Raw genomic sequence first — 19,467 nt, 5'->3', positions numbered from 1 at the left:
CCTCAGTGCCAGAGTGGATAATGTTTAAGTAATTATTTGTTTTAATATCATAACTACAGTTTCATACACACCATACACTTTCAGTAATTAGTACTGTATGCTCTAGATAATAAACATTACTACCCAGAATGCCTGTGTTTTATCACAGTTGTAATCTGACCACTAAATCTTAAAAATAAAAGAAAAAAAAGAAATCATGACATTTCAAATTCTCTCTCTCCCTGGCCTGTGGCTTCATCTTTTTTTAAAGTGCACAAGCTAAACTGGGGTGTATCAGTCAATAGTTGAATAGTGCTGTGCAAAGTGAGGAAGATGGCATTCTACCATCTGAGTAAATACTGAACGAAGGCCCAGAATTATTCCGCCAGAGCTCTTCTTTTTCGGAATGCATTATAAAACCAAAGTCACAACTATCTGTAGCCATTAAGAATCCTATGATGCTAACTTTCACCAGTTAACTACCCACATATTAAGCAAAGTACCGTATTCTTCACTTCCTAACAACTGGATAATGCTGGTATGCTTATTTCATTGGCAAGTGAAGACTGATCCTATATATATATTAGCTACCTCAAAAAGGAGGAATAATGATCTACTTTTCTTCTGCCTATGCTGCAATTTTATTACCTACATTTTACACCTGAGTGAATCAGATGGTTAGGAAAACTAATACGTCTCCTTGGAATATGCACAGCTTTTAGAATAATCTGTAGTGATAAACAAATTCTGTGTATAAAAGCTTCTTGTACTAATGACCTATGGTAAGTTCCCCAGCTTATTTATGTAGTATGGTGTCATTAACTTGACAGTTTTGACTAACACTGAGGATTTAAATTATTGGCTTGAACTGACAAGCTGCCAGTCTGAAAAGCTTGCACAGTGCTGGTTTTGACAGAAAATACAGAAGTGCTGGAATGAGTATGGACAAAGCCCAGAATCCATAAAGACTTCTGAACATTTCCATCCTTCTAACATCTGCCATAGATATCCTTTTTTCCCTAGAGAATTCCTAGAAAGTTCTCTCATCAAGGAAATGTAATTGTTTGTATTGGGAAACCATGAAAGGATTTAATGACGGGCACCAATATCTCCCCTCCAACAGCTACATTATCTTGCTGAAGGTACCATAGCAACTGAGAGCCAGTGAAATAAAAGAATAACCTTGCCAAGTTCTATTTGTATAGAAACTAATCTACTCCTTTCCCTCTACTCCTTCTGCTGCCATAAAAGATGTAAAGATTCTTTGCATTATCTTATCTTTAGGTGCAAGCTCAATTTAGAGAGAGCCTCATTTTTGTCTATCTGACATCATACCTCCAACAGCACAAATATCTACTAATAGTAATGCTGGTAAACCAAACCCTATTAAAATTATTTTTTCTTCTTTAAGAATCAAAGATGTTTATCAATAGACTTAGTAACATTAGCTTGCTTTTAGTTAAAAAAGCAAAGTTTCCATATTCAATAAGCATTCAATTTTGTAAAGTAAGAAAGCAGGTATTCACCATAGATTACTGAAGGATATAAAATAAATCCAAATGACAAAGATGTAATTCACCTCCTCCTTTCCCTGGAGAAAGCATCTCCATGCTTTCTCAAAGATCCTATTGCCAGAACATTTTAATTAATTATATTTATTAAAATAGCACTTAAAAGTCCAAAGTCATCAGAGAGGGCCCCATTGTATCAGGTGCTGTACAGATAGAATAAGGAGACTTGCCTGTACCTTAAAGATCTTACAATCTTGCTTCTATGCCATGGGCTCTCACACATTTTCGTGTGGTATACCACATCTTACTGGAGTATATTTCAAAACAACCCTTTCTGCCATTTATTATCATGCAGACCACCTTCCTCTCATTTAAAAACACACCAGGAAACCAGTTGCAACCACATACAGGAGAACACCGAGATATGCGCATTCAAGTTGTGCGAATCTTGGATTAACGTGACTCTGAGTGGGTTGGAGCTGGCGTCTGGCTCTGGGCCGCCCATCACTCAGTGGAGTCTAGAAACTGACCAGTGCAGCAGCTTGACTCTTGGCTACCGCTCCTGTCAGGAGTGGCAGCCTGACTCTCACCATCCCTAAGAGGAGTGGTTTCCCCATTCCTGTCAGGGGCAGCAGCCTCCCTGCTCCTGTCGGGGTGGCAAGATTCAAGCTGCCACCCCTGACAGGAGCTATTTCTCAGCCTGACTCTCAGCTGCTGCCCCTAACAAGAGCTGGGAAACTGACCTGTGAGCCCGCCTCCTCTGGGCTGTCTGTGGTGTGGAAGTATAAGATGTGACATTGTACATAAAAGAGTTACATTGTAAAAAGAAATTAAATCACACTGATACAATGTTGCTTCTAAGCTCAAGAAGGGGAGGTATGCTGATTTAAACAGAGCCAGCTGTGCCTGGAAAAGCAGGAACCAGAGCATTAGGTGCTAAAGGGCAATTAATTAAGGCAACTAAGGAGTCATTGGCAGGGGATTGCTGAGGGTGATATGGAAATGAAGGTACATGACTGGTCTCAGGGACTATATGAGGTGGGTGGGTGTCTGTTTTTTTTTTCTTTTTTCCTTTGTCTATTAACTTGCCTTCTTGATCTGTATAAATTAAGAGACCTGAGCCCGGGGAGGGGGCTCACTTTTTAAATGTATTAGCAGAGCAGCTTTGCTAATAAACAGAGTGGTCTGACAAATTGTGAGTCTTGAGTCTAACTTTGACAGTGGCTAACAGGTCACAGGAATCTGACCAGTGCTGGTCAGTTTCCTGGCTCCCCCAAGTTATGCAAAATTTGACTTAGGTGGGGTTGTGCAAGAATACCACCTCTGCCTCAGCCAGGGGTCTACTGTACAATATATTTATTTTGTTTTTAGCTTCTTTTAATGCATGTTAGCAGCTGGAAACAAAGAGAATATAGTACAGTGCGACCATTCACTCACTCCTCTGCAGACCACCAAGTACTCCATTAACCACCGAAGAACCTTTATCCCATAAGAGCTATAAAAATATTTTCAGTTTTAGGATATTTTATGTCACTCTGGTTTCTATTTGCTTCCGTTTATGCATTCGGTCCCATCATTAGTGCTGTGTCAAAGTACTCACTTGCACTGATATATGCTTCTTTGAAGTGCATTAATAGTTTAAACTTCAAAATTATTACTCAACTCGCTCCATCAGCCCCCCCCCCCCCGACTTCTCGCCAGCTCACACTCCATGTTGCCAGGACTCTTTGGTCCTGGAACATCTGCCAGATCATAGATACTGCCAACCAGAGAGTCCAGGATTAGAAATGTTCAGCCTGTACTTACAGAAGGAAAACTCATACCACTTTACAACAGTGAGAACTTGCAAGGAGCAGCACAGGATAGACAGGGATGGCAGAGCCATGTTCATGTCCTAAATGATAGCTGAAGGCATGACAAGGATGCAGATTCTGATAAATTCAAGATTTCCAAGGTGATATTTTCAGAAGTGCTCAGCAATGATGTCTTCAATGGGAGCAGAGTTACAACAGGAATTTAGGCTGACTTCAGTGAGAGCAAAGCTAGGCCATCACTGAATGCTTTTGAAAATCCTCTTTATCAGTATGTGCAATCTTTTTAAAAACCATATACATAGTATAAAAATGCAGTTCATATTATATGCTGAAAAGGCATTAAGTTTCAGTTATTTTAAAATGGTTGGCAGTCTAAAAAAATCACACAGCTATGGTTAAGGCTCACAGTCAATTTGTGTTCTTTTCACCTTTAATTATTTAAATCCTGAATTACATCTCAGTGGTTTTGTCTGTTAAGGAGAAGCATAATGACTTCACTGTGCAGTAGGACTGATGGGATTAAGAGAGAGGATACAGCAGCTTCCTATGATTAACAAGCCAACTGTGTAAACAGGCACATTTTGAAGGTGTAAAGCAGTTGCAATTGCAAAGCATAGTGCAGCTTTTAGCGGGAAATTGTAGTCTGGGAACTTCAGGCAGTGAGGTGAAGAGACGCTACAGCTTTTAACCAAGACATACCATTTAATTTCTAAGACTAAAGCTATCAATTATTCAGGCACATCTCAAGCAATCCTGAGATGCATTTTTACTCCTTTTTTACAGCCCTGTTTTCAGCTCTCGTAAAATAAATATGTCCAACTTTAATGGTAGGTCAATCAGGCCTTAAATGAGGTAACCTTCATAGCTTATAAACAAAGTTTTTGAACAGCCTGTGGCATATGGCCATGTGTCATATACCAACAGGCTCTTCTATTGCAGTGGTCTTTAGTGGCCTCTGTCTTCGACCCTCTTTGCACTCAGTCCGTAAAGACCACAAGCCACAATTCATCTGGCCAGTTTTATAAAGCTGAAAACAATCAGCTGGGAGGAAAAATTTAATCAGAAAAATGTGAGGGATATTTTGGACTAATTTTAAGAACACCTAATAGATGTCCAAAAAGCCACTATCTAGGGAGAAGACTGTGCTGATTAAAAATTACCATCATGTGGTTTAGAAGGTAAATGAAAGCAGTTGTCCAATAATTTTTTTAAAAACACACACACACACACACACACACTCATGAATGTTGAAGTTTAAGCTGCACGCTTCACCCTAAAAGGATAAGGACTATCAGTTACGGTTAACCAGCGGGGGCTGAAGCAGTGCCACCCACCACAGGCAGGGGCACTCCAGCACGGCCAAAACAGCCCTCGTCCCCAGCGGGCCTGGCCCCGGAACTCTGGGGGCTGGGGTACTCCAGCCTGGCTAGAAAAGCCCCCAAACTGCGGCGGACCCAGCCCAGCTGCATCACAGGTGGGGGATCTCTAGGAACCCCCCCTCACCAGTTTAATTGGTTAACTGGTTAAACTTAGCATTTAACTGCTTAACTAATTAAACAAGGTTTTACATCATTTACATCATTATAAAAAACAAAAATAAATGGAAGAAAGGGAAATCTGAGAGTAATGACTACAAATCAGAAGTCTATAAAGTGCATTTTTGTGTAGCGATGCTCCGTGGTTTTTCCCAGGAAAAGCCTCTCACGTAGACATAGCCTTAGAACCGAAAGAGTTTTATATCATCAAATTTCAACTGAAACTGGTGAAATATTTTGGCCTAAAACAGTGGGGGCCAAATTACACTTAAAACGTTCTCAAAAATATAATCTACTACAGATTGCCACATATTAATAATACAGATTCAAAAAGTCCCTGCTTAAACAAATAAATCTTCATTTACACTGCCAAAGCAAATTCAGTCTTGGCTAATGCAGCAAATGCTACAGAAAAACAAAGCTAATACTAATGAAAGGATTCCATATCACCTTCTTTCATACAAATAAAAACTTTTTAATATTCACTTTCAAATTTGCTCTCTCCACATTGGGAATGAGATTTCCTTCTTTTTCTTTTTTGTTTTTTTTTTTTTTTGTATAGATAAAAGCAGTTGCTGGATGTGAAATAGTGCAGGATCACTAATTTTTAATTATGCTAACTATCATGCTGCCTACTAATCAGGTGCAGTTATCTTCTCTGCAGAAGCCTGCATCTGCTGAAGCCCATGATTTTTCCCACCAGGGAACAATCATGAAGGCAACAGCCATTTACCCTATAAAGCACAGAAATTTTTCTGGGCAAACTTTGAATTTGATTAAAGATATGATTTAAGTATGATTTCCAGTACCTTATTAACAAAATGTTAACTAGATAAGCCAAACCAAATTTCTGGAACTCAAACCCTATTTCCAGTTTCAGTGGGTGTAGAGGTGTTCAGACCGAGTCTGCCGCTCTGGCTTTGGCAATAGGCTGGAATCAAAATAGGAAGGGACTTATTTTTCAATTCAGGTGCAGCTGGAGTCTCCTCAGAGAAGCCGCTGCCATTCAGTGAAAGTCCTCTCAAAATAGTGCCAATCTCTAGGGAACTCAAAAACTTGCAAGATTTTCACCATCTCTGGAATAGCTCAGTTTTTGCCACCAGATCTGAAACTGAGCCCTGATTATGCATTGAACTCAGACCCTCGACTAAACTCTATCAGGAGATAGCAGATCACCATTTCTTCAATCATTTCATGCTTTCACAAACTGACTTATCACTCTGAATTTCTCTTACCCAACCCCAAATGTTACTCTCATAGCTGCTTGGAATCTCTCAAGACCCCAAACATCTTTCTCCAGGTTTAGTCTCAATTTCAGAATCTTAATCTATTCTTTCAGTGAAGAAAATAAAATCTTCAGGTAGCACAGTAAAGTTTACAATAATAATTCAGGGTTTACTTCCATAAATACATTTGAGGAGACATTTAAAATGCATTTGACATCACTGCTATTGTCTTCTAAAGAGCATGCTTGTTATATGATTTAACAATAACCCTGTTCAGTGGTTATTTTCTCGGCACACCAAGTTTGCAGCGGTAGTGCATAACATTTTTCCAATTACGTAGTACCTTGCACCAGAAAAGGTCTCAGGGAGCTTTACAATGAAAATGTATTTATAGCACCATCAAAAGATAACCATATTAAGTAGGAGTTAAAATGTGACTTTAGAGAGTAAACTAAAGATGATTTGGAAGAAGGGAGGGGAAAGAACCATGGTAGAATAAGTAAAATGCAAGAGAAAGTTGTTTCAGCTGACGACCAGCATGCTGAAGGGGCTATCAACCAAAGAAGAGCCATATAATACCACTGCATTACTGAAGATTGCTGAAGATTAAGGGCTACCTCACTAATCCCTTCTTTCACCACTCTGTAAAGTTTCATGTACATCTTTAGGGTATTACAAATAGACAAACAATTAGTATGGTTCATACTTTCCCCGAACAAAATAGGTCTTCTAAGCAAAACCTAGTAACTCTATATTAAAACATTCCAAATAGGAAATGGCAGCTATGTGAACACACATATGGCAAAGTAATGTCAAACAGCTAGCTAGAAACCTAAGATGCTCATAGAAACATTGACCTGGAAGGGACCTCTAGCGGTCAATGAGTCCAGTCTCCTGCACTCATTGGAAGGACCAAGCACCATCTATACCAGGGGTTGGCAAACTATGGCTCCGGAGCCACGTGCGGGTCTTTAAAGAGCCACTTGCAGCTCCAAGAGCCGCTGCCACTGATTCCTCTTGCAGATCCAGAGGATGCTGCCGCTTAAACAAAGATCTAAATTCAGTGGGCTGTCACTGAACTAACTGAATTTAGTTTTCTGGTTTAAGCAGCGGCAGCCAGAGCTGCTCAGTCATCAGTTGGGGCCAGGAGTCCAGAAGAAAAAGCCGGCGGGGCAGGGAGCTGCCCCACAAAGGCGGAAATCTAAATTGGCAGGAGAGCTGGGCGGGTGGGTGGCCAAGCCTGCCCCTGCTGGAGCCACACAATCACGCCAAGGCAACGGTGGGGGGCAGCGGGTGGAGGCGTTAGCCATGGCCACTACAGAACTGTGTGCACTGAGACGAGTTAAGCCCTCAGGCAGTGAGGGGATGTTGGAACTCAAAGGAGTTTATCCTGGGGGTGGTTGTGGAGGGGGAAGGTTGGGTCTCAGAGGGGTTAAACCTGGGGGTGATGGGTAAGGTTGGGGCTCAGAGGGATTGAGCCTGGGTGGGTTTGCAGGATTGGGGGGCAGGGGTAAAGCCTGGGGATAGGGGGAGGATTTGGGGGTTGAGGCAGGTAAAACCTGGAGACAGGGGTAACAAATTTCTGACCGGTTCAAATCATTGTGCGCGCTGTTCTTAAAATAGGGGTGATAAAAAGCATGATTTGAAGTTATTTATTAAGGACTGTCTCCTATTCACGTACATTGTGCTTCTTGAAGGACTGATTTTGTAACTGAATTTGAAAAAATGTCTCTTCTTGCTATTTCGGTTGCAGAACCCTGATCGAGACCATCCAAGACAGGTGTTTGTTTAACCTGCTCTTAAATATCTCCAGCGATGGAGAATCCACAACCTCCCTAACCAATTTTCTCCAGGGTTTAACTACCCTGACAGGAAGTTTTTCCTAATGTCTAACCTAAACCTCGCTTGCTGCAATTTAAACCCACTGCTTCTAGTCCTATCATTAGAGACTAAGCAGAAGAATTTTTCATCCTCTTTCCTATTAAAAACATGAAAAATGTTATGTCCTCCCTACATGGATACATCTACACCTGGAAATTAAGTTAAACTTATTGACGTCGACATTTTAAAACTAGATTTTAGAAAGTCAATTTGAATATCTGAAACTACTCAGAAAGTCTATTTAGTGTGTCCCCACCAGGCTGCCAAAGTTTGACTGTGGCAGCAGTACACTGTGGGCACCTAGCACGGTTCCTGCAGACTCATTATGTTTTGTGATTCTGTGCCAGGGTCTTCTGGGAAAAAAAAAGTTGCTGCAAGTGGTTCTGGGTTTCTGATGTCATCACCCCAGAATGCATTTCCCTCGCTTCCCACTGAAAAGAAAAGGACAAGGGAATTTTTGAGCCATTTTCACGCTGACTGACACCCACCATTACAAATAATAACGTGGATCTCAAGTTGCTTCAATGTTTGGGGCAGCGTTTTGTGCTGATTTCCCACACTGTGATGCAGTATATTCTGAACTTAATGCCCATGCACCACCAGTGGATTGATACGAGATCACTAAAAGATGTGAAGCTCTAGAGGACAGCACCTCGGAGATGTTGGCATCATTGGAGTCACTGCACAGCGTGGAGAGCAGGTTCTGGACACATAACCAACTCAGGCTGGTGGGATTGCATTGTTTTTCAGTCATGGGACGATCAGCAGTGGCTGAAAAACTTCCACGTGCATAAGGCCACTTTCATGGAACTTTGAAGTGCTGTCTCCTGCTCTGAAGCACACCAATACCAAAATGAGACCTGCTTTGACCGTTGAGAAGTGTGTGGCAATTGATCTGTGGAAGTTTGCAACGCCAGACAGTTACTGGTCAGTGGGAAATCAATTTGGCATGGGCACATCTACAACGGGGGCTGTTGTCATCCAGGTAGCCAAGGCAATCAATAAGCTTCTCCTGTGAAAGACAGTGACTCTGGGGAATGTGCAGGACATGGTGGACAGATTTGCTACCATGGTGTTCCCTAACTGCCGTGGGACCATACACACTCCTATCCTGGCACCAGCCCCACCAGGCCTCAGAATACATTAACTGCAGCGGGTACTTCTCTATGGTGTTGCAGGTGTTGATAGATCACAAAGGTTGTTTCACTGACATCAATGTGGTGTGGTTGGGAAGGGTGCCTGATGCGTGAATCTTTAAGAACTCTGGTCTGTTTACAAGGCTCGAGAGTGGAACTTTCTTCCCAGACCAGAAAATGAACATTTGGGGTGTGGAAATGTCTATAGCAATTCTTGCTTATCTCTTCTTCCCTTGGCTCATGAAGTCATACACAGGCACGTTGGACTCTCGTAAGGAGCTCTTCAACTACAGGCTGGGCAGGTGCAGAACGGTGGTCGAATGTGCCTTTGGCCATTTAAAAGCCAGGTTCAGGTGCCTTCTTACCCACTTAGACCTCAGTGAAGAAAACACCACCCTTGTCATCGGGGCCTGCTATATTCTTCATGAAGTGTGTGAGATGAAGGAGGAGAACTTCATGCCAGAGTGCGGGGACAGAGGCAGGGATCCTGACCAGAAATTATCAGCAACCGAGCATAAGGGCAAACAGGAGAGCACAGAAAGAGGGATGCCTTGAAAACCAAGTTTATGAATGAGTGAAGGGCACTAACCAGCATTCCGCCCCTGGCGCTCCACACACACCACCCATGCTGCTTCCTTGCCCTTTATGAAACCCTCTCCAACCGCGAGACAACCCACACCAATGTATGGACCCCAAAGCATGTTAATTAATAAACAAAACTTTTATTTTTCCAGCCTGCAATGTTTTTATTTAGGGTCCCTAATGGCAGAGTGGTGGGTATAGGGAAAACAGAAGGATACTAAGCTCATGGTTTCTCATATGTTAGCCTTCTTCTGGTGGGTGATTTCCCAGCGGCAGAACGCAGGGATCTCCATGAACTCCTGCTGCACCCGTTCTGGGTCCTAGAGGAGAGGAGGGGGAGGAATGGGTGGAGGGAGGAGGCATAAATTGTACAGGGGATGCACCGCCCCGAGCAGGGGAGGGGACTGATTGTGTTGAGGGAGGTCTGAGACAATGGGGCCTGGAGCGGACAGGGGATACAAGGCCCCAACCAGGGGAGGAGAATCAATGTGGTAAGGGTGGCATGTAATGGGGTTGCCGGGAGAGGCCACGGGATACAATTCCCCAATGAGTATGGATAGTGTGGCGTGTAATGGGGCATGTATTGGGTTGGGGGTGCAGAGTTCGATTTTGATTTTTCAAGCACTTCTTTCATTATCTTGGTCTGCCTTGTCCTTATTGACAGGACTGAAGCATTCATTTTTGCTTGATTGTCCCCTATGTTTTTCCTCCACTCTCTCATCTCAACTTTTTCCTTTTCCTTTGCTGCCACTTCAAAATAATTCTCCATTTCTTGCCATGACTTCTTCCTCCTCTGCATTTGTGACAACCTCATTTCGGGGGGACTGGAGTCTCTAAGTCTATTTGCAAGGTTGCTTTCTGCAAAAAACCAAAACCATATTGAAATATTAAGAGTATTGTCAATTGCATCGTTTTTATCTTTACTCGGAAAAATGAGCATACTGACAGAATGAATGGCTGTCTCTGGGGAAGAACTTATTGCAACTGCAAGATCACCCTGTGGACTTTTAAGGCTGAAGACTATATGATCCCAAGCAGAATGATTTAAGCTCTTCTGCTGCTGACTTTTTCCTTCAATGCAATGGTAAGCTATCTTTGGTGCACGGGAAAATATTATGGCACATGTCCGATGGGTCACCAGCATGGCCCAGGAAGGGGTGTGTGTTGCACCTTGATTTAAAAGCAGACTGCTCCAGGAGTTACACAATAATTAAAAGTCAATGCAGGTGTGCACACGAACCTGGGCAAGGTCCAATCTCCTGCTGGCTCAGGGAGGAGTGGGGGTTATTGCTACGTGTCCAATCGGCCACCAGCGCAGGATATGGGAGGGGAGTAGACTGTTGCATGGGCTTCTTCAAGCAACACCTTGATTTAAAAGAAGGTTGCTCCAGGAGTTAGAAAAATCATTAGAAGTCCCTGTCTCAGGTGTTGCAAGAGGAGGAGTGAGGGGGTGGCCTTCCATGCCATGATTTAGAAGCCAGTCAGGCTGTGTAAATTTTCCTCTGCGTTGGGTAGGTCACAAGCAAAAAACTACCAGTGATTCACAAAACTTTCCATTTATTCTAGGGTGCCAAATGAGATAGCCTCCTCAGAATAAGAAAGAGAGATAAGGAAAGATTGCTCATTCTGTCCAGGTACAATGTTGGAAAGTTTGTAAAAATGCTCTGTGGGGCCATTGTTCCACATCACTTATTGGTGGCTTGGTGTAGAAAGGTGTCCTACTGTGGAAACAGGAACAAGTCAGGTCTCCCCAAAAATCTTGTGAGAAGACTCCAGACATGCCTGCCTAAAACCTTCAGTGACATGCCCAAACAGAATAAGTGCTCTATTACCAGAAATATTTACAAGCTGTTCTAAGGAAATGGGCATAGACCTTCCCCAATCCCTCCATGATGGCAACATACTATTATCCCTGGGCAGGGGGGAAGCATACTCACCATATGTGCCTTCTCAAGCATCCCAGTTTGCTTCCGAAGCCACTTCCTGAGATAAGGGGACGGGTTCCAAGTAGAGAAACAGCTCCTTGTTTGCAGGAGCTGCTTCTGCACTTGACTGGACCCCACTGTTACCCACCTCTTCCTCCTTCAGCAAATCAGACCGTGCTTCATTATCCCGCTGAACAGCACTGAGTGTGGACGCATCTTCTGGGCAAAGAGGTTCTGTTTGTCCCCAGAATAGCATGAAGCTCATCACAATAGTGGCATTTCTGGGGAGATGCCCCAGACTGACCATTTGGCATTTGAATTTTAGGTAGTTTTGCCTCAGCTTCTTGATTTTAACACGGCACTGCTGAGCGTCCCAGGTGTACGCTTTCAGAATCACACCTTGCAATATGTTCACTTAAATATTGGCATTTCTTTTGCTGGCTTTGAAGAAAGATAGCTTTTTGCCCCAACACTGCAATGAAGCCCAAGATCTCCTGATGGCTCTGTGCCGGGGCTCTTTTGCATTCCTGAGAACTTGTGGCTGCTAGGTGTGCTGCAGAGTTGTGCTCAAGACACCAGTATACCACACTGGCCAAAGAGGAAAGTAAATCAAATAAAAATTCCCAAGCTGATCACCACTGCTTTCTGTCACCTACTTCTTGCTCTCCTGGAGAGGAGCAGAGGTGAAGCGGTGACCAGAAAGGACACACTGATTTTTTTTTAGCCTTTGAAACGGTCCCACAATGCCCCTTGATTTAATAACACTGTCGCCTGCACTGTATAGGTCAACACAGTAAAAAAATGACTTTTAGGAGCTACTCCTGGGGAATATGGCATTACAAAAGTTGACCTTAGAGCACCTTAAAGTCGATGTATTGAGCCTGTGTTGACTGATGGTTTATTTAAAAAAAAAATTGACCTCAGACCTTTAAACTTCACAATCTCCTAGTGCAGACCTGGTCTATGTCTTCTCTTTTTCAGACTTAAATCCAGTTATTTCAATCTTCCCTCACAAACCCTGTTTTCACAAACTTTAATAATTTTTATTTATCTCCTCCAACTTAGCCACATGTTTCCTGAAATGTGGAACTAGACACAATACTCCAGTTGAGGCCTGATCAGTACAGAGTAGAGGGGAAGAATTATTTCTTATGTCTTGCTTATAACATTCCTGCTAATATATTCCAGATTTTTTTTTTGCAACCATGTCACATTGTTGACTCAATTTAGCTTGTGGTCCAATATGACTTCTAGGCACCTTTCTTCAATACTCCTTCCTAGGCAGTCATTTCCCATTGTGTATGTGTGTAACGGATTGTTGTTTCTTAAGTGGAATACTTTGCATTTGTCCTGATTAAATTTCTTCCTATTTACCTTAGGTCATTTCTCCAGTTTGTCCAGATCATTTGAATTTTCATCCTATCCTCAAGCCCTTACACCCCCACCCAGCTTGGTATCAGCATCAAACTCTTTAGTTGTATCTCTATGGCATTATCTAAATCACTGGGGAAGATACTGAACAGAACCAGTCCCAAAACCAATCCTTCGTTACCCCACTCGTTATGTCCTTCCAGCATCACTGAGAAGCATTCATAACCACTGTTGAGGAATGGTTATCCAACTAGGTATGTACCCACCTAACAGCAGCTCCATCTAGGTTGTATTTCCCTAGGTTGTTATGCAAGGCTATCAAAAGATGAGGAGGTCAAACAAAACCATATCAAAAGCTTTACTAAGTTCTAGATAACACATCTGCTGCTTCCCCCATCCACAAGACTTGTTACTCTGTCCAAAAAGCTTTCAGATTAGATAGACAAGAAGTGTTCTTGATAAATCCATGTTCACTATTATTTATCACCTTATTATCTGAAAGGGGTTTGCAAATGAATTCCTTAATTATTTGCTCCATTATCTTTCCTGCTACAGTCACAGAGTTGCTGGAACAATTTTTAGAGTGGGAACGCTGAGAGCCAATGAATGAAACTGCAAAGCCTGTGTTTAGTGAAAACCACTTCAAGCCAGGGAGTGCTATAGTACCTCCCCACCCCTACATGCCTAAGTTCCAGCACCTAGGGGTACTGGAAGATAAGCTGACTAGTCTGTAAATTCCCTGGGTTGCCCTAATTTCCCTTTCTAACTTCATAAGAATAAGGATAAAATTTTATCCGAAGCCATGAAGTCAGGGATTCCACGGTTTTCAGAGACTCGTGATATTTTCCACTTCAACTTCAGCTTTCTGCTCTGGTACAGTGGGGGCCCAGGAGTTCTGAGCTGTTGCAGCTGGCAGGGGTCCAGGAGCTCTGAGCTGCCATGAGTGGCAGGTGCTGAACCCTCTCTTCCCAAAGCAGGTCTCAGGCTCTTATCCCCCTCCAAGGAGCTCAGGTTTCACTCATCCTCTTGTCAGGCCCTACCCAAAATATTTTAGTAATTATATCATCAAAATATTTTAGCTTCTGTGAATTTTTGTTTACTGCCCATGGCCTGTCTGTGACATTTCTTAAAAATAATTGCGATAAAACCTTAACCTTTCTCCTAGCATTTTATACATGTTCTCACATTTACCTAACGTCCAGTGCTTCATGCCAAACAAATACAATAAAACTAACTTGAGAAACATTGCCATGCAAATACACAGACTGCTTGCAAAAAAAGAAGTTGCCATTAATTCCATCTCTGAAAGAGATATGCCTGTATTATTTCCTTAGCAGGAATTGTCCCATCTCTGGGGTGACCAAGTTATAGACTACATGCATGAAAAGGAAATAGCGAACCCAAGTTTGGAAAAATAAAAGAACAGCACTACAAACAAAGACTTATGTTGAGGAATTTGCTATGCAAATATGTGAATATTCTGTTAGGAGGCAAATTGAAATGAAATGTAACTTACTGGTAAGGTTCCTGGTAGAGAAGCATCAAAGAAAGATACCAAAGAATTAGGTGATGCTGCAAACTGGACTTTAGAGCCAGAGAAAAGCTTTGAGTCAGAACTGATCTGTGCATGAATTTCCAGGCCCACTACTGCTACCCATGGAGCATCACTGGAAGAGAGGGGGAAGGTAAATAAGATTCATACAAACTCTACTAACAACCACAAAATTTTAAACACTACAACACAAAAAAATCTTCACAATAGCATGCTGTAGCACTGTGTTGCTGACCTATAATAAATACTGATAGGGAAAAAGGGGCAATTTTTTTCATTATATACAAGTAGATGATAAGTAGGGGGGAAAAAAACCTGAATCTCTGAACTCAGCAAGGCAAGCGAACAGGAGTAACAGTTTGTTTGATAACCCCCTACTCCTGCTGCCCGTTTTGTACCCGACAGGAATTATAAATAAGTTGCACTTCACATACTTTGCTAAGTCTCCAACATTCAGCTGGCATACCAATTATGTGTACATTATCACCTAGTCACTTGCAACTTGGAAAAGGCTTGTACTGTATTAACAAACTTTAGTAATCTGATAATAAAGAAATCATTTCCATTGGAGAGCAACTGCTCTCTGAACATACTCCACAAGAACAATCTTTTCCGTATTATCTGAAAAATAACTGCAATTCTCATATCCATAACCTTTATATAGGCAAGAGATGGGGAGGGTCACCTTCACAGTGTGAATTGCTTGGCAGTTTCTGTAAGTAATTATCTGGCCTTGTATGAATGAAGTGACAAATATCATATTTCACTGGTGCAGTCAGGTTTGTATGGCAAAATACTAAAGCAATATTAAGTACCAAGACAGATATAGTTGATAAGGGGGTCACAGAAAAACTTTAAACAAATACATCAAATAAAGCATTCCTTTCAAAGGTGAACAAAATGAGTTAGAGCGGTCAAGACTTGAGCTGAGGGTTCTGTCTCTCCTTCAAGTGCTGACTGTATCTCCACCAAAAACTGAGTAAGAAGATGGAAATACTGTCACTTGGGATTAATTTTCAGGCACTTAAAGTATTTTACAATAAAGTTTTTCTTCATATGTTGAGTAAGACCACAAAATCATATTTGTAAAAAAACACGTCTTGTTACCTATGTTTCAGAAAACAGAACTAATATCTAAGGCTCTTAATCAAAAAAACATCATACATGTGCTTAGCTTTACTACCCTGAGAAATTGCCTGATTTCATAAAACACACGGGAACAAAAGTAACAGAAGGACTCATGATACAGGTTGAGCCTCCCAAAACCAGAATTCTCTCATCTGGCAACATCTGCCATCCAGCAGAACCATGGATGTTACTAGACTAGAGACCCCGGTTAGTAGGGGGAAGCCGTTCACCCTGGACAGAAGAACCCAGCATGGTTTCTATCCCTGTCCAGAGGTGACAGCCAGCCAGAGCCAGCCTCCAAAGGGCCAGGGTTGCACCCAGCACCCACAGGACCATGCAGGAAGCCTAGCTGGGGACACACCAGGCACCTGTGTGGCTGGGTCTATGCCAGCAGCCTGGATAGCCTAAAGATGGCCTCCAGGGCTGGGACCAGCAACTGCAGGGCCAGGACAGTGTCCAGCACCCCAGGTAAGGCTGGAGCTGGCCTCTGCAGGGCTAGGACTATGCTTGTGGCTCTGGGTCCATGCTGACAGCCCAGTCAGGGCAGAGCTGGCATCCACATAGCTGGGGACATCTTCAGCATGGGGCTGGAACCAACCTCCACAGGCAGTGGTGGCCAGGCCAGTGTCGTCACAACAGAGACCAAGGTCCGGCAAGAGGTAACGGGACTGGAAGTGGGTGGAGGGAAGAAGAGCAGGCAGCTGACTGGGTGGCTGGAGTAGGGGACCTCCCTTCATCCAGCAAATTCCCTCATCCAGGACCAATCAGGTCCTGAGGGTGCCAGATGAAGGAGGTTCAACCTGTATTAATGTTAAGCTACACACTTTGTTTCCATTTTTACTGCTGTTTTCTTTCTCCATTTCATTTTGAATCAATTATATCCATTTTAATATCAACATTAAATTACTTCACATCTTATCAAAGTATGCATGAAAGTAGAGGTTACAAGTACCTGCACAATTGCCTGTGAGTGGTATCTCATGTCTGTGCTACAAGTAGAAATTTAGACTACCTCATTTACAGTCCTCCCATTCTGACCTCTAATTTCAGTTCAGACACGGAAAAAAAAATTGATCGGTTTAATTTGCATGATAGCTTATTTTTAGAGAATTTCACGCACAATACTGCAAGATTTGGTTTGCAAACATTCAAGGAGAATGATTGCTTAACATTATTTCCTTTGGGATCATCAACTATTTCATGGAATTATTTCCATGTCTCAGGTTTGGAAAAATCTTTTTAACTACATTTTGGGCATAATTTGACCTGAAAATATCTCTTTACAAAGAAGTGGGTCTGTCCCACGAAAGCTCACCTAATAAATTATTTTGCTAGTCTTTAAAGTGCTACTTGACTGCTTTTTGTTTTTACAAATCTCGTTTCTAAAACAGGCATTTTTTTCAGAAGTTTTCTGCATTAAAGCCTTGGTCCTGCATTCTGATGAATATTATCAGAGCCTTAACCCTATTCTAGTGCTAAGTCTCTACATACAGATCAGATTATGTCAGAGCCAAAACTGCCCTGAACAGAAAACCCCTGCAATTCCAAACAGTACTTTCTTCAAAACCATCCTGTCCAGAGGACAGTTTTGGACAGCGGCTCCAGGTCCTGCACTTCGGGAGGGGAAGGGGACCTGCAGCAGACAGCCTAACCATCCTAACTGCAGGACAGTCCCCCATGTTGATATTCGCCCACAGGAACCAGGGAGGCCTGGGATATTACCTGGGGGACCACCAGCACAGTAAGCGTTGGGGATGGGAGGCAATGCCTGCTGCTGCTGCTCTACACCAGACTCCCAGGTATTCCCCTGTGCTGCATCTCTTGGGGAAGAGGCTTTGGGCAAGGAGTGAAATGCAAGTGGGAGAAGGCAGAGCAGAGGTGGGGTAGGAACTTGGGGGAAGGGGTATAGTGGGGATAGAGCATGGGTGGGAAAGGGTGAGGCCAGAAGTGGGGGTTTGCCCCAGGGCCCATACCCCCTAGTGACAGCCCTCTCTTTATTTAAATTAGGTTTAGAAGCTAATTTCTGTAGCATGGAACTACTGTTGTTGTCTCTGTCAACTAATGGTAAGTTACTAACCAGTGCAGAAAAAACACAAACCCAAATTCAAATCCTGGCATATAGTTAGCATCCAAAAGCCTCTTTGTGGATTTGAAGAACTTTTGGAATCAGTTATTTCAGCAACAGGAATAAAATAATCTGCTCGACTAGAACTGCTGAGTAATTGGTAAAATAGGGAGGGTAGAACTGGGTGTGGTCATGAAACTGGAGGAGAAGGATCAGGAATATGTAACTGGACAGCTGACGTTGTAAGTTGTTGACAAAATGAATATTAATAAGCATGTAGAACGAGAGTACCCAAATAAAGCCAAGATGCTGGGGAGTACAGCATGGAGACTGGGGAAACTGGGGAAGGCCTCAGGGATGTGCAAGGGTTACAGGGTTGGGATATTGGAAACAGCATGTGTGCCCACAAAAAGGCACAGGACACCAGTATTGCACAAAGGGAGAAGCCTGGTTATGCACAGGCCAGGGGTGGGGAACCCCCCACTTGCAATCCACCACAGGCTTGTTTGGACCATGGCCCAGAGACTCTGGGCTCCCCTCCATGGCAGCCAGCCCACGGCAGGGGAAGGATTTGGAGCTCCGAGCCTCATGATCTGGATCCAGCATGCCATGGCCTGGATCCACCTCTGCAGGGTCCGGGGGGCAGGAAGGGACCTGGGCTCTGCTGTCCCCCAGACAGGGGAAGAAACAGTAGAAGCCTCGTCAGAAATGCCTGGAGCCTTCCTCCCGCTGCGCTGATTGGCCAGAATTCTGGCCAATCAGAGTAGCAGAAAACGTTCCGGCGAGCAGGTAAGCCGTCCCCCCGTCGCCAGACTCAGCACCCCTCGACCGCTCCTCTGCCCCTCCCACCCCAACCCCGCCCTCCAAACGCTCCGCCCCCGACTCCCTACCCACGCCCTGCTCCAGCCCCTCCCTCGCAGACTTCCCAGGGCCGCCCCGCCCCGCCCCCTCCCGAATTTCTCACCTGCGTGGCCCCCGAGTGACTTGTCTGCAGGTCAGGGCCCCGACCCGAAAAGGTTCCCCAGCCCCGGCGCAGACCAAGGGACGCGTAACACCCGAGTGCCGCACACTCCGCGCTGGGTTATCGCTTCCCAGTTCCGCTGCGGCACCCCGAGCCTTACCCCTGCTCTCCCGCGGCCCCTGGGGCCTGCACCCTTCTCCGCCTCGGGCCGCTGTGCAGGCCGGCGACACGCCGCGCGGGGCCGTGCCGAGCTAGCAGCGAGCGCCGCACTATGGACGCCGCCATCTTGTTCTGGTGATGGATTTGCTGACCTGGCCGCGGCGCCTTCTGGGAAACGTAGTCTCGCGGCGGGGAAGACTGCGGGGCGGAGGGGGGCAGCGAAACTACAGCTCCCGCCAGGCCAGGGCGAAGACACCTGGTCCCGTTCGGGCGCCCGCCTGCTGGTCCCGTAGCCGGTCGCTGCGGCAGGTGCCGCGCTGTGGCGAGCCGGTGGAGGTGTCTGTGCCCGGGCAGGTGCCTCACCCGCTATCTAGGCAGCAGCACCCCAGAGCTGGGCTCCGTTCCCCGCGCTCAGCTCGCGGGATTTGGGACCTTTCCTTACCGAGAGGGGCTGGCGGGAAAGTCGGGCTCCCGCGCTCTCCTCCAGTGACCCGTCCCGTCTCCGGGTAACCCTTTTGCAAGTAGCTGAAGTCCGCTTCGAAAAGGCTGCACGTTCCGCGCTCTCCTCCTCTCACCCCTCTGGCCTTCGGTCTCAGGTCAGCTGCGGATCGGCCTGCTCCCGCGCCCGGTGTCTGGCTTGTC

At 44.4% G+C, this 19,467-nt stretch overlaps 1 protein-coding gene across 3 annotated transcripts in view; it reads right to left on the bottom strand.

Annotated features, from left to right (window-relative positions):
* The window catches only part of GATB (glutamyl-tRNA amidotransferase subunit B), a 66,961-nt gene extending 48,009 nt beyond the window's left edge, over window positions 1-18,952 (bottom strand). For all 3 annotated transcript variants that reach the window (XM_074993181.1, XM_074993179.1, XM_074993182.1), the window contains exons 1-2: window positions 18,827-18,952; window positions 14,477-14,627 (exon numbers count right to left, since the gene is read on the bottom strand). In XM_074993181.1, the coding sequence (XP_074849282.1) occupies window positions 14,477-14,627; window positions 18,827-18,951 (276 nt within the window). In that variant the 5' untranslated portion in view covers window position 18,952. The remainder of the gene's footprint in view (window positions 1-14,476; window positions 14,628-18,826) is intronic.
* Between the last annotated feature and the right edge of the window lie 515 nt (window positions 18,953-19,467).

The sequence above is a fragment of the Carettochelys insculpta genome, chromosome 4 (assembly GCF_033958435.1).
Source record: "Carettochelys insculpta isolate YL-2023 chromosome 4, ASM3395843v1, whole genome shotgun sequence".
NCBI lineage: Eukaryota > Metazoa > Chordata > Testudines > Carettochelyidae > Carettochelys > Carettochelys insculpta.
The sequence above is the reverse complement of the archived record's forward strand: the minus strand, read 5'-3'. Positions and strand labels throughout refer to the sequence as shown.